Raw genomic sequence first — 14153 nt, forward strand, 5'->3', positions numbered from 1 at the left:
GAGAGAGAGAGAGAGAGAGAGAGAGAGAGACCCTTTCTTGCCTTTGTTGGCTTATCTTTCGTGTTGAAAGGATCAGGTTTCTCACCTGAGGATGCTTCTGAAGACATCTTTGTCACTAGAAGCCTCTTTGCAGCTCCAACTTACTTGCCAAGTATGGTCTTCCCTAGACTGGGGTAGGATGGCTACAGCTACGATAACTTCCAGATTGGACTTACGATGTGTTTTACATGCAGCTGCCCTTGAAAACAGTCCAGATGTGGCAACTGGCGGGAAATGCAGCGACCAGGGTGTTAGTGAGTGCTGCTGGTTGTCCACTTCCAACCCCTCTTCTGTAACAATTCTATAGGTTGGCAGTTGTCTTCCAGGTCCAATTGAAGCTGCTTATGATGACATTTAAAGCTCTAAATGACATTGGCCTATCTGAAAGAGTTTCTCCTCCCATACTAACTGGATAAAACGCCCAGATCCCCAGATCTGCTGGGGAATGTCTCTTGGTAGTCCTAGTCCCTAATGAATGTTTTTAGGAGGCTTATGGGGTGAGGAACCTTGGGAGGGCTTTCTGTGGCTGACTTATATGGACAGGTTATTCAGATTTTCTGTATAGCCAATTCAGTTGATTTTCGATGTTTCTGGACAGGTTTCCTGCGGAATTTGACAAGACCTCCTTCCACAAAGTACGGCACTCCGAAGATATGCAGTTTGCCTTTTCATATTTCTACTATCTCATGAGTGCAGTTCAGCCACTGAACATTTCCCAGGTTTTTGATGAAGTTGATACGGATCGGTCTGGGATTTTATCTGACCGGGAGATTCGTACATTGGCCACAAGAATTCATGAACTCCCTCTAAGCTTGCAGGTAATATTTTTTTTAAAATACCCCAATGAAATTCTGTACAGAGGAGGGAAAGTTAATGAAAAGTAGACGTTACAGATGTTGTTTGTTCAGTGGCATCTTAACACTTCTGTGTTTGTATTTGGTTAAATACTACTTATTCAGATTTTGTCAAAAAGCAATTGATTAAATTAAGGAAATGCATTAGAATATAAAGGAAAAGTGTAGTGTTCTTATTACTGGAACATGATTATAGTGACATTTTGATGCATTGGTGAAGATAGGGAATCTCACCAAATTTGGAAGCAAACTTCCTGTCTTCCTCCTGTTCTGATGAATTACACTTAAATTTTTTAGAAAATACAGGTCAGAGCAGCAACAAATTGTTGCATTGTGGAATATTTCTAGTCGGCGTACCAACCAGCTGCGGCCTTTTCCAGGATCATAAAAATTGTGAATTTGTGTGCCACTTTACTATCGTATACCATGGTCAAAGCTACTTATAACATCCAAAATACTTAGAATTGCAGAGTTGGCAGGGACCTGAGGGTCATCTAGTCCAACCCCCTGCAATACAGGAATCTCAACTAAAGCATCCATGACAGATGGCCATCCAACATATACTTAAAAACCTCCAAGGAAGGAGAATCCACCACCTTCCGAGGGAGACAGTTCCACTGTTGGAACAGCTCTAAACCATCAAAAAGTCCTTCCTGATGTTTAAGTTGGGGCCTCCTTTCTTGTAACTTTGAGTCCTAGCCTCAAAGAAAACAATCTGGCTCCATCTTCATTATAATCTCTTCTCTCTGCCCTCCCTCTGGTGAAATAAGAACATAAGAGCCCTGCTGAATCAGCCCAAAGGCCTATCTAGTTCAGTTCTGCACAGAGGTGCTTATGGTAAGCCCACAAACAGGGCTTACCTGCTCTCACCTGCTCTTTAGCAGCTGGTATTCACTGGCGTAAGGGACGCGGGTGGCGCTGTGGGTTAAACCACAGAGCTTAGGACTTGCCGATCAGAAGGTCGGCAGTTCGAATCCCCGCAATGGGGTGAGCTCCCGTTGCTCAGTCCCTGCTCCTGCCAACCTAGCAGTTCAAAAGCACGTCAAAGTGCAAGTAGATAAATAGGTACCGCTCCGGCGGGAAGCTAAACGGCGTTTCTGTGCGCTGCTCTGGTTCGCCAGAAGCGGCTTAGTCATGCTGGCCACATGACCCGGAAGCTGTACGCCGGCTCCCTCGGCCAGTAAAGCGAGGTCCAGAGTCGGCCACGACTGGACCTAATGGTCAGGGGTCCCTTTACCTTTATTCACTGGCGTCGTGCCTCTAATCCTCGAGGTGGTATATCGTCATCATGACAAGTAGCTATAGATAGCTGTATCCTCCGTGAACTTGTCTAATCCTCTTTTAAAACCACCTAGATGTCGGGGAGAAAGTTTGTACCCTAGCCTTCTCCCGGATATCTCATTCCTGTACGAGTGACTTTTAAAATCATTGTTTGAGGGAATGTATGAGCTCCCACCTGCAGTCTGAAGAAGAGCCGAGGCTCACTGATGTAGTGAAATAGACTTTCATAAGCAAAAGTCATGGTTGTGTGTAAGTGTGCAGTAAAGCTCATCCATGCGGAGAAAGAAAATGCATAACCTTCTTTTCTTTTTTTCCCCTTGCTAGGATTTGACAGGTCTGGAGCAAATGCTAATAAATTGTTCTAAATCCCTTCCATTCAATATCACTCGGATTCACAACATACCACCAACTCAGGAGGCATATTATGACCCCAATCTGGTAAGGAACTGTTGCAAACATACTTTCATCTCCCTCTCCAATTGGTGCAGACTGGCATTTCAAAAAACAGCTTTCAAAATATGTGGTATAATTTCAGATGGTCAAAAAACCACTGTTTAAATCCCTGCATTCAGTAATCTGAGATGTCTTGCTCCCCGTTAATTTCTTTTGTGATCAAATCTTCCTGTTTCAGACATACGCACAACTTGAGCTTGTCCATTGATTTTGTGATTTAAGAGCAAACCTCCCTCCCTCCGCAATAGAGTGCCAAGAGCTGCTGCTGAATGCCCCCTAAATTTGAAAAACACCTAGTCCTATAACACAGAACAGCTGTAATTCAAGGATAAAAGAAACACTAAACCACCTGGAGAAATTATTTGGGAGCCAGGTACCTAAAGAAGCACCTCTCCCAGTATCACTCATCACAGGTCCTACGATCAGAAGGGAAGGCCTTGTCGGTGGTGCTGCCTCTGGTTGCTTCCCAGTTAGCCTTGATCCATGACAGGGCCTTCTCGGTGGTTCCCCATTTATAGAATGCCCTTCCTCGTGATGTGCGTCCACCTCCCTCATCATTGACTTTCAGGAGAAATTTAAAAAGACTCCTGTTTACCCAAAAATTTGATGGCTAATGGAAACTGGCCATGGCAACTGTGAAATTAATATCTTTTTACATGTTTAGTTGTTCTAAATGCTTACGGTTTTGAATTATTTGAATCATAGAATATTGGAGTTGGAAGGGACCCTGAGGATTATCTAGCCCAACCCCCTGCAATGCAGGAATCTCAGCTAAAGCATCCATGACAGAAGGCCATCCAACCTCTGTTTAACAACCTCCAAGCAAGGAGAGTCCACCACCTCTCGTGGGAGTCTGTTCCACTATTGAACAGCTCTTACTGTCAGAAAGTTTTTCCAAATGTTTAGTTGGAATCTCCTTTCTTGCAACTTGAAGCCATTGGTTCGAGTCCTACCCTCCAGAGCAGGAGAAAACAAGCATGCTCCCTCCTCCATGTGACAGCTCTTAAGATATTTGAAGATGGCTATCATATCTCCTCTCAGTAATGCCCCCCCTCCATTTAGCATTGCATCCTTTAGGAGGCTAACAGTACAGTCCTATGCATGTCTACTCAAAAATAAGCCCCATATTGTTCAGGCAGTAGCAGATGGTATTGTGGTGGGACTGTAGTGCTCACCTGACCTCTGGCTGTCCAAGGCAGCAGTGTAAGGCAGCAGTGAGGTTGGTGCGATGCAAATATGCCAGCAGGATTGGCTCCACCAATGCATTTGCACCATGCCAACCTTGCTGCTGCCACCTCCTCCTCTTAGTCACTATATGCAGCAGTGACCCAGCCAGAAAGACGTCAGGTGAGCCTTGCAGTCCAGCACACCATCTGCTGCAGCCCCTGGGTGAGTCTGCATAGGACTGCAGCCTAATTTGCTCAGAATTTTCCATCATGATTATTGTTTTTGTTGCTGTTCCTGCATAGCAGTTTACAAAACACAGGAGGGCAGGTCCCTGCCCCAAGGAGTTCACAGTATAAAATTTGACATGAGAGATGCAACAGAGGAGGGGATGGGAATGGAGGGACAAACTAAGCACGAAGTTTATTTTAACTACATAACAGCTTGGTTATGATAAAGTAAGAACCTTTCTTATTAAATAAGCTCAATTCTGTTACGTTTTTTCTGTATCCCCCCTTCTTACTGTGTCTTAATGCCCTTGATAAACGCTTCTCACAATCTGCCATTTTATCTCCTTAAATAAATATCTACTAAATATAGCATCATAATTAATATCTTTTGTTTCTAACATCATGACTGAAGTTATTTTTGAAATGTTTCAGTTGTTGGATTTCCAAGAACAAGGCTAAACCTTTAGAAGGCTTCCCTTGAGAATAGGAGAGTTGTTTCTCAGAATTGCTTGTGACTGGATTAGGAATCATAAGACTAATATATACCAGCTGTTCAGATCTCACTTGGAGTAGTTTCCTGGTTGACATTGATTGGCTTGCACCGTAGCATTTTTCTGCCTCCCTGCAGAATACTGGATTAAATGTCTTGTTACTTATGAAATACAAAAAGTTATTTGTTTTCCATATCATCAGTTTTAATCCTAAGAAGTTTTGCTGCTCAGCAGCAAAAAAATTACAATTTTTTAAAATAAGGAAAACAAACAACTAGCTGGGAGTTTGCTACATCATGATTCCATGTAAAATACAGAAAAACAATATGCATAAATAACAAACCAATTAATTGATTGTTTGCCCCGTTTTCAGCCCCCAGTGACAAAAAATCTGCTAACCAACTGCAAGCTTGTGACTGACAGAATTCATAAAACATATAAGGACAAAAACAAATACAGGTATCCAGTATTATTTTACTTCAGTTGTGACACACATATAGAAACACCTAAGGGTGGAGAACCCGTGACCCTCCAGATATTGTTGGACTCCAACTCCCATAAGTGTCAGCCAGCAATGGCCAATAGGGATGATGGGAATTGTAGTCCAGCCTTGTCTGCCGAGCCAGAGGTTCCCTACTCCTGACCTATAGAACGAATTGTATGTGTTTATTTAAAGGCTCCTTGGTAAGTGCAGCATGACATGATAGAAGTAAAAGTGCTTTCTGTTTAAAATGTGATTAATTATAAATGATTATTTATCCATGGTTGATCTTGAAAGTCATGCTGAATTATCCTCAAGCAAGCCACTGTACACACCTGGTGGCATCTCTTACCTGTTGGGTTGAGTCATGCAGTAAGCCCAAGAGAAGAGGGAATTGCATGCTTAATAGAGCTAACAGGAAATGGGAGGGAGGTTGCACCTGTAATAGGAAAAAGTGCTTGAGGCAAGGCCAATAAAGTGCAATTAAATTTTAATAGGTAGTTTCTCAATGTGTTTTGGCTGACTTCAGTGGCTAGGCAGACACAAATTACATCTTTTTCTAATATGCTTTATGCTGTGTCTTCAGGTATGATTGTGATCCCTTTGGGGCATTTTTAGGCTTGTGTCCCTGCACAAGGGGAACAATCCTTCCGAGCAGTAGTGCACTGCCTATACAAGGATGTATCCCCATAGTGCTCTCCTGTTTTGTCTTCTCCTTCCGCACATGTGCAGTGCTGCAAGGCATTCTGGGGGATTTGTAAGTCTGTGCCTCTGCCTCTTTGGTCTGGGGCTGGGTGGGGACACAGACCTCCCCATCTTGTAATGCCCTCCATGCCAGCATGGATCCCAGATGGACACTGGGGGTGGTGTATAGAAAGGACTACTCACATTAGAAAGCATCATCCCCAAACCATAAATGAGAATTAATAGTGTTTTGTTTTTTTAAATGCGGAACATACGTTTTTACAGAAGTGCTGTAGTCATCAGGCTCTGTTTTCTTGTATGAGTAAATACAGAAAAATGGTAAAAACCAATATGGGCACGGGGCTACCCATTTATACAATAAAAATTCCTTTTAACACAAGTGACACCATTGTTGTAAATCCTTTGTTCGCATTTACTGTTATGTTTTCCTATATAACGCCAAGGTTTGAAATCATGGGAGAGGAGGAAGTTGCCTTCAAAATGATCCGCACCAATGTTTCTCATGTAGTCGGACAGCTTGATGACATACGAAAAAATCCCAGGTATGCAATTCTCATTCAGATTTGAGGTAAAATGTTTATTAATTGTGGTTTGCTTGAAGAAAGCAAGCAGCAGTCAGTGGTTTGGACATAATGCTAAAGCTAGAGACCATGGTTTGTTTCTCCCAGCAAGAGGGGGAAGAAGCAAAGTAGGCATTATCGACTCTGTTTTGGTAAACTATTAACTACTTTTAATGTGATGCCTAAGAATCCCTAGAAACCTAATACAATGAAACAGTTTTTCTTATAATATTAGGCCCTCAAACACCTTGAATTGATCTTGCAACTATATAGAAGGATTGCTTTTGTAGGAATCATATATTTCTACACAAAACTGCTGCTATTTTATGATCCATTATTATGTACAATAAATACTCTGAAACGTTCTTTCACAGTATTTCTACTCTTTCAGAGTAGAGAGCCAGGCTACTGAAGGGTTTTAGAAAACAAATTGAGATATGGGAGTGTGTCGTTTGCAGATAACAGCTTACTACTTGTCCCAACCAATAAGAACGCTGGTTTTCTTGATTTTTCTTTCCTCTCAGAAAATTTGTTTGCCTCAACGACAACATTGATCACAATCATAAGGATGCTCAGACAGTAAAGGCAGTGCTTAGGGATTTCTATGAATCAATGTTTCCCATACCATCCCAATTTGAGCTGCCCAGAGAGTATCGGAATCGTTTTCTTCACACCCAGGAGCTTCAGGAATGGTAAGTGTTTCAGAACCCTTGAAATTAGCATACTGGGGATGCGATCTTCAGGGTACTGTTTGGCTGGTTCAAAATGTGGCCACCAGATTCCTGATCAGTGTTTGGCAATCTGCTTTAACAACATCTACATTATATCAGTGTGTTCCTGGTACATTATATCAGTGTGTTCCTGGTACATTATATCAGTGTGTTCCTGGCTCCCAGTGAATTTCTGGTCTCAATTTAAAGTGCTGGTCTAAATCTTAAAAGCCTTAAATGGTTTAGGCCTGAGCTATCTGATGGACCTTCACTTATATTATCCTGTCCACACACTGATATCTCAGTTGGAGGCTACCTCCAAGTTTATGAAATAGAGACCCATAAGAGAAAGAGAAGGAGAGGTGGCCTTTTCTGTGGTGGCTCCACACTTTTGGAACTCTTCTCGCAGTAGAATTGTGGCAAACAGCTACATTTCAGGCTTTCCATCAGGCCTTAGACTCTTTTGTTTTAATTTACTTTCCCTGAGCAGTATTTGGTTCTGGTCACCAGAGAAAGCTGGATTTTTATTATGCTACTGGAGTTCTGAATTTGTTTTTAACTTTTTGAGCCTGATTTATTCTTGGTTTTGGTGATAATTGATTTTTTTCATTCTTGTAGTTTTTGTTGCTTCTAAAATGCTTTGAATAATAGGCTTTTCCTGGAAAAGTGGCATATAAATATTTTAAAATAAATGTTGTGTTTCTAGGAATATATAGATATTTAATACTATTTTGTTCTTTTAAAAATGCTGTGTTTAGGAGGGCCTACAGAGACAAGCTGAAGTTCTGGACGCATTGTGTGTTGGTGACATTGATTGTGTTCACTGTCACCTCGTTTTTTGCTGAGCAGGTAAAAGATACAATTTTATGCAAATATTAAACTTTCTTAGGATATCACTCTTGCTAAACCATATCACGAAAAGTCCCAGTAAAGGGTTTTGTAAAACATATTAATCCAGGGTTATTGTTTTAGCCTGTTTGCACCAGCTGCTGGACGTCACATAAAACGAGTTCAGCAAAGGTTGTGGAGAAGCAATGGTGGAAAAGATAGCAGTGGAGAGAGAGCAGAGAGTTGACTGGGTGGCTTAAAACACTCCCTGCAGCTCTGATTCAGTGAGAGACACTGAGACTACACTTATAAGAACAAAAGCATTCAGTAGATGTTAGTCCTGTTAGCATTCCTTACATCTGTATAGCTGGAGTCAGTTTCTGTTGCTTCAGTTCAATTAAGATCAGATCTTCTTTGCATGGGTGGGCATTTAAGGAACAGTGCGCATAAACAGGTGTGGGAGTTAATCTGGCTAAAAAGCTGGGTCCAGGAATAAACACATCACATTCTCAATAATACCAAATATCTATTCTGGAGGGAGGGTGTATGAGGAGGACTGAATCCAGTCTTCTGTTCCTCAGATCTTCCCCTTCTCCAGATAAGTGCTATTGCCAGCAAATTGGTGTGAGATGCACATAAACTCCTGGATCAAGTGAGGAAATGTATACAGGAGCCCCTCTTGAACATGCATGTTACTGAGGCATTTATGTGTAAACATATGCTCCCCAGTTTGCCCCCACAAGATGCATTATGTTATGAAGTCTGTTCTGATCTCCAGAGGTGAAATAGTCTGCCATGGAAATAGCTGTGCCAGGCAGCGGCATCCTGGGAAGGAGGGGAATGGACAAGAACAATGTGATTGTTTTGATTTTTCCAAGTATTAATTTGCGCGCACACACAAAAGTGTTCTTTAATTTTTCAGTTAATAGCCTTCAAACGAAAGTTCTTTCCAAGGAGAAGGATTCAAAAAGAAGTTTGCCCTGAAAGAATGAAGGTCTAGAAGACTTCTGTTGTAAATCAGTCTACCTCAACATGTGATGAGCATGTACAATGTTTCGTCTCAGAAGTGTCTTGATAGTTGTGTGCCGGGCATGAACAGAAGTGTCACCATCCATTACAGCTTTTGTGGCTCTGTGTATGACACCTATGCTACTGAACAGCCAGAGAATTGGGCCCCTAGGAGGATCGGTGAGGTTCTGGATCCAGAAGACCCAAAGCCACCAGTGCCCAACCCTATTTTGTGACTTTAGCACTTGCTACTGCCAGTGCGGGGAAGCTGCTGGTAGTAGCTTTCCATGTACTTGGCTGAAGCTGGGACCAGTGCAGGCTTGGCAGAGAGGCAAATATTCACCATCCCAACCATTGCCCAGCTATAAGCATAAGAGGGGATGTTTTAGGAATGTGCTCTTACAGACAGTGGGAGGAAGGGTTGTGTTGCCAGCTCTCAGACGGTTGCAATTCACAAACATAATTTCCGGAGTGCATTATCCTTTTTTATAAAAAGGGTTACTGAAAGAAACATAGCTGCATTTGTTGCAGTAGCTTTTGCCAACTAAATAATAATGTTGGATATAGAATCTTCTGTTAGATGTGTCCCTGAGCTTGCATCCCAAGGCATTAGATGTGCCATTGACCGTTCAGTCAGTTAACCTTTCCCTCTATGTTTTGAACAGTAAAGCACAGCTGTAAACTTGCCTCGTGAGTACATGGAGGGCGGGATATGAACTGACTCCCACAACACTCCATTGTAACTGCCACATACACAATTTGTTATGTTATATATTCCCCATGGTAGCCAGTCCATTGACTATAGGGCTTACCATGTTTGTTGTTCCTCAGGCTCCTGACCTATAGACTACTTTGAAGAGCAGGACGAGAGCTCCACATGGAAAGCATAAGAGAAAATGAGCTTCTGGGGGTTTCTAGGAAAGTCCAGGTATCCCTGTTAACACAAATCCCTGATTGGAATAGCAGCAGCTTGATGTGAGGGTAGTCCTAACGTAGATCTTTTGAGCAGCTGTGCATCCAGCTCTTCATGTGCAAAGGAACAGGATAGTAGCCTTCGCGTCTGTCCCCACCCCTCTTCATTCTGTAAAGTATCTCTAGTTTAAATATAAGGCGGATTCATCTATAGAATGAAGGATTAGAATGGTGAAGTCCTATTTGCTAGATTGTTCTGCTGCTAGACTATGAAAAAATGGTATTTTAATACATTTGATTCTTTTCTTTGTATAATGCCTTTATTGATCAAAATATAAACTGCAGCTCAATCTACTCCATTCAGTTTCTAGAAACACTAATAAGAATTGTACGCCTAATTAAAAAAATTAGGGCTATAAACAAAAGGGGCTTGGCTGCATTATGTGTACAAGCAGTGTATATTTAGCAGCAAAAGTGCCTCTCCATATAAGTTTTCAATACTTTGTATTGTTTTAACGGTATAACTAAGAGCATGACACTCAGCCATTTTTTCATATCAAGCATTCATTTTCAAAAATTCGGACATACAGTAGTCTAGTTATCTGCCCTATTATGTCAAAACAAATCTCAGACCAGGAAAAGAAAAGGGATTTTTGTCCCAGACAGATTATTTTAAAAGAAATGTCTTTAATCATGATATTAACAACTTTTCAGGACTATAATCACCTCAGTAATTATTTTATCATGAAGATGGGGGATTTTCAATGTACATGTGCTGTAAAATATGTGCTTTCTTTTAACAGATGTTTTTGATTTAAAAATGTTATATTGTGTGTGTGTCAAGAAAAATGATCAAGTATTTAATGCTCTGAAAAGTGGTTAAGTATTTTTAAATCAAAAAGGTACCTTATTCTTTATCAAGTGCATACACCTAATTTTTAAAGAAATAAATCTAGTTCAACTTCTTTAAAATGCTACTTGTTTTGCCTGTCTTAAAAGCTTCATTTCACAATAAACTTTAAAGCAGCAATTGCATTGTGGCTCTACTCACAACACTGAACTATGTTGTTTTGTGTCCACTGGAGTTCTACTGTGGACAATATTGTCCACCCGCACCCTGGTTTGTGTCTACTATAGTGTGTAGTGACTTCCAAATTAGGAAGACCGTGATTAATGCTAACTAGTTTGTGTCCAAATCGAAATCAAACTTGACTTTGGTAAATACAGTTACTCTGTCAAGCAGCTCATTGGTCCAATATTTAGGGTTGGCAAGTAAGAAATTCTAGACTGGGATCAAGTTCAACTGTACATAGAGAGCTAAACTAAATGTTACACACAGATGCACACCTGACTGTTTTAAAAGAAGAAAAAGTTTGAGGACAGCATCAGTGGGGGACCAGGAATGGGAAAGTAGCAAGGCTAGAGGAGAGTACAGGTATGGAAAGTACAATTTTATTCTATAAACTGGAGCAATCTTCCAATGGATTTATGGTGGTCTTGTCCCATTTTCTGTCCATTTTCTCCCACTTTTCACCTTGTGTTGGCTCAAGCAGTTGTACTTGCAGTGTGAAGTCCCTTTCACACCTCTCCTGAGTATATGCATTGACCATTTGGAAGGAGCACAGGATTCTACCCACAGATCCTGACTTGCGCATTCAGCAAAAGATGTGAAAGAGTGTTTATGCTCAGGAACAGGATTAGCAGGTGCAATCCAGTCCACATGTTTGGTAAAGAATTGGAGATAAAGTGTGAAAAGGATCATCGTTTACACAATGAGAGTTAAGTAGTAGGATGGATTGTACCATTGTGCAGATGGGGGTTTATAAGAAGCAGACTGCTGGAAGCTTTCTCCTGATTGAATAGTATTTTTACTTTCAGTGAGGGTTGTTGTTTTTTCTTAATCAGAAAAAATGGCAGTCTGTAGTGCTACAAAGCGGCTCCTTTTGTTGTTGGCACCCAACTTTCTCGAAAGACAATGTGCATCTCCGGGGGCGAAGTCAAACTGCTGCATTGGCAGCACCAAAGGTGCAAGTGTGTTGGTCCCCACCCTGCACTCATCTCGGGGGCCCTCCAGGCTGATCCAGTATTATGCACATGTTTTTGGCACGATAAAAGTGCATTGCTGGGTTTCTTCTGCTTTAGTCCCCCCCCCTTGCTACTTCCCCAATGCTACCACCTCATTGATATCTGAATGGACTAACGCACAACAAAAGTAGAAAAAAAATTAAGTCAGAACATTTGGGTCCCTTCAGATGTCTTTTTTCATGTCACATTCATGTTGATTGGTGCTCACGATACTTTTGACAGTCACATTTTGCCTTCTCAATACTGTTAGCAACTGCAACTATTGTGGGGTGATTACACTGCTTCATTTCCAATCAGTATCTCTTGTAGCTTCCTGTTTAAAACCCATATTTTTTATATATGGGCGTAGCCAGAATTTATTGGGGGGAGGAGACTTTATGTTAGGAGGGAAGAACCGAGTTTTCTGTGATGCAGTTGGTCAGTTAAGTATTTTTCTTTATTTTCTTGATGGGGGGGCAGTTGCTACGCCCATGTTTTTTATACCACAAATGTTTCTAGTGGGCTGACCATGGGATTGGAAAAAGCAGTGGCGTAGCGTGGGTTGTCAGCACCCGGGGCAAGGCAAGTAATTTGCGCCCCCTAACCCGTGTATTTGCACCCCCTAACCCCCAGATGTTGCGCCCGGTGCGGCCGGCCCCCCTGCACCCCCCACGCTACGCCACTGGGAAAAAGGGAAAGAGAATAGAGACTCTCCTAAAAATAAAATTGCGAGTTTCACTCCGAGAAAATTTAAGTGAGAAATGCGCAGGCCAGGACTGCCCCTCCTATTAGGCTGAGTGAGGCGGCTGCTACCTGAGGCAGGTAATTGTGTGGGGTCATGATATGGCAGGAAATCGTTATTTAACTAATTGTTACCAATAGGGAGAAGTGAGAGACGGACTTGCGGCATTTTGTTTAGAGGGGGAAAATCGAGTGCAACCTTTTAAAATATTTATTTTGCCTCAGGCGGTGTGCAGCACTACCATAGGCTCTTCTTTAAAAAATAAAAAAAAGTCGGATACAGCTTCCTGAGGCGGCAGGTGCAGCCGATCTGCTGGAAGAGAAAGAATGGACTTCACCACTTCAGACTGCACGGGGGGCGGCGGGATCTTTTGGAAGTTTCTCCCCTTCATAAAAAACTTCCCTGCAAACAGAAAACCGGCCTAGCGGGGTTAGAACGTTTCTGCTTCTGTGCTGGTTTATTATTATTACTATTGCTAGGGAAATGTGGCATGTTTTGTTTGAAAGCGTGTACTGTGATACCCACCCCCCCAACCCCTTTCCCGCCGCCTGAAGTTTAATCCGCTTGGGGGTTTTTTTGCGTTCGTGCGTGCAGACGCGAGGCAGGGAGCGAAGGCGGCGGGTGCCCTTTATTTAGGTCTGGCGCAGGTTCCACAGGACGCGATGTTTATTAACTGCATAGAACTTTCTTTGGGCCCGTCCCGTTCCTGTCGTGTTTCTCGTCGCCGCCTCACCTTTCCCTCTCTCTCCCTCTTTCAGGGAGTGAGGAGAAAGAAGGGGGGGGGGAGCGGCGATTTGGGAAAGTAGGAAATGCTGCTGGGTGGTTGTAAGAGAGAAATTGGCGGAAGGGGGACAGCTTGAGGTTGGGCTAAAGGGGACCCGGGTGGGGAAGGACAACGGCAGAACCAAAAGGAGGGAACCTGAGGTAATTTAGGCGGGAAACGGGGCGGCCTTGAGGGAAGGCGATCAAGCCACGCGGCTGGTTTGGTGGTTAGAGCGCCAGGCTGGGGGTGAGGAGAGGCCGCGGTTCGAATTCCCGCCCCCAACCACGAAACTGACGGGGGGGGGTGATTTTGAGCCACTCGCCCCCGCTCCACCTCATAGGTCTCTCCCCAGGGATGTTCGCCTGGCACCTTCATTGTACACCTTTAGGCGCCAGGCAAAAAACGTTCCTTTTTAACCAAGCTTTTGGTTGATCTTAATGACATCCTATGCCCTTTTAAAATGGTTTTTTGGGGGTTTTTTGTGGGTGGGGGTGGTACTGGGTTGCAGTTTTTATTTTTATTAGGTATTTTGTGGTTTTATATATTGATTTTATTCTGTGAACCACCCTGAGACCCCTGGGTATAGGATAGTATATAAATTAATAATAATAAGAGGACTGGTTGGTTGGTTTTTCTTTATTGAAAGATTTCAGTGGATAACAAAGGTGTATGTAAAACGTCTCTGCTTTCAGTTCATGGAGACTTATCTGCAGGTCAGTTACATTTGGTGTTTTCAGTTCATAGCGTCAGTCACATTTGGTGTGAGACATGGCTATCATAGGCATTGTGAGTTTGAGGGGTAGATTTCCTTCTTTTGTATAGTGGGGTTTTTTTGTGTCGGCGTCACGTGGACAGATTCTCCACCTAT

At 42.5% G+C, this 14153-nt stretch overlaps 2 protein-coding genes across 8 annotated transcripts in view; both read left to right on the forward strand.

Moving 5' to 3' along the window:
* Window positions 1-9566, forward strand: part of GNPTAB (N-acetylglucosamine-1-phosphate transferase subunits alpha and beta) — a 44889-nt gene extending 35323 nt beyond the window's left edge. For all 3 annotated transcript variants that reach the window (XM_053405926.1, XM_053405928.1, XM_053405927.1), the window contains exons 15-21: window positions 638-857; window positions 2499-2612; window positions 4886-4971; window positions 6142-6240; window positions 6783-6950; window positions 7727-7817; window positions 8719-9566. In XM_053405926.1, the coding sequence (XP_053261901.1) occupies window positions 638-857; window positions 2499-2612; window positions 4886-4971; window positions 6142-6240; window positions 6783-6950; window positions 7727-7817; window positions 8719-8796 (856 nt within the window). In that variant the 3' untranslated portion in view covers window positions 8797-9566. The remainder of the gene's footprint in view (window positions 1-637; window positions 858-2498; window positions 2613-4885; window positions 4972-6141; window positions 6241-6782; window positions 6951-7726; window positions 7818-8718) is intronic.
* SYCP3 (synaptonemal complex protein 3) overlaps window positions 1-14153 on the forward strand; it is a 171808-nt gene that overhangs the window by 147072 nt on the left and 10583 nt on the right. The window contains exon 1 of one of the 5 annotated variants that reach the window (XM_053405942.1): window positions 12474-12602. The exons of 1 other annotated variant lie outside the window; for it this stretch is intronic. The gene's annotated coding sequence lies outside the window, so the exon portion shown is untranslated. Of the gene's footprint in view, window positions 1-12473; window positions 12603-12830; window positions 12952-13060; window positions 13159-13280; window positions 13447-14153 lie in introns of those variants that run through there. 3 more of the 5 variants (XM_053405940.1, XM_053405939.1, XM_053405941.1) reach the window with 3 other exon arrangements.

The sequence above is a fragment of the Podarcis raffonei genome, chromosome 10, assembly GCF_027172205.1.
Source record: "Podarcis raffonei isolate rPodRaf1 chromosome 10, rPodRaf1.pri, whole genome shotgun sequence".
Classification (NCBI taxonomy): Eukaryota; Metazoa; Chordata; class Lepidosauria; order Squamata; family Lacertidae; genus Podarcis; species Podarcis raffonei.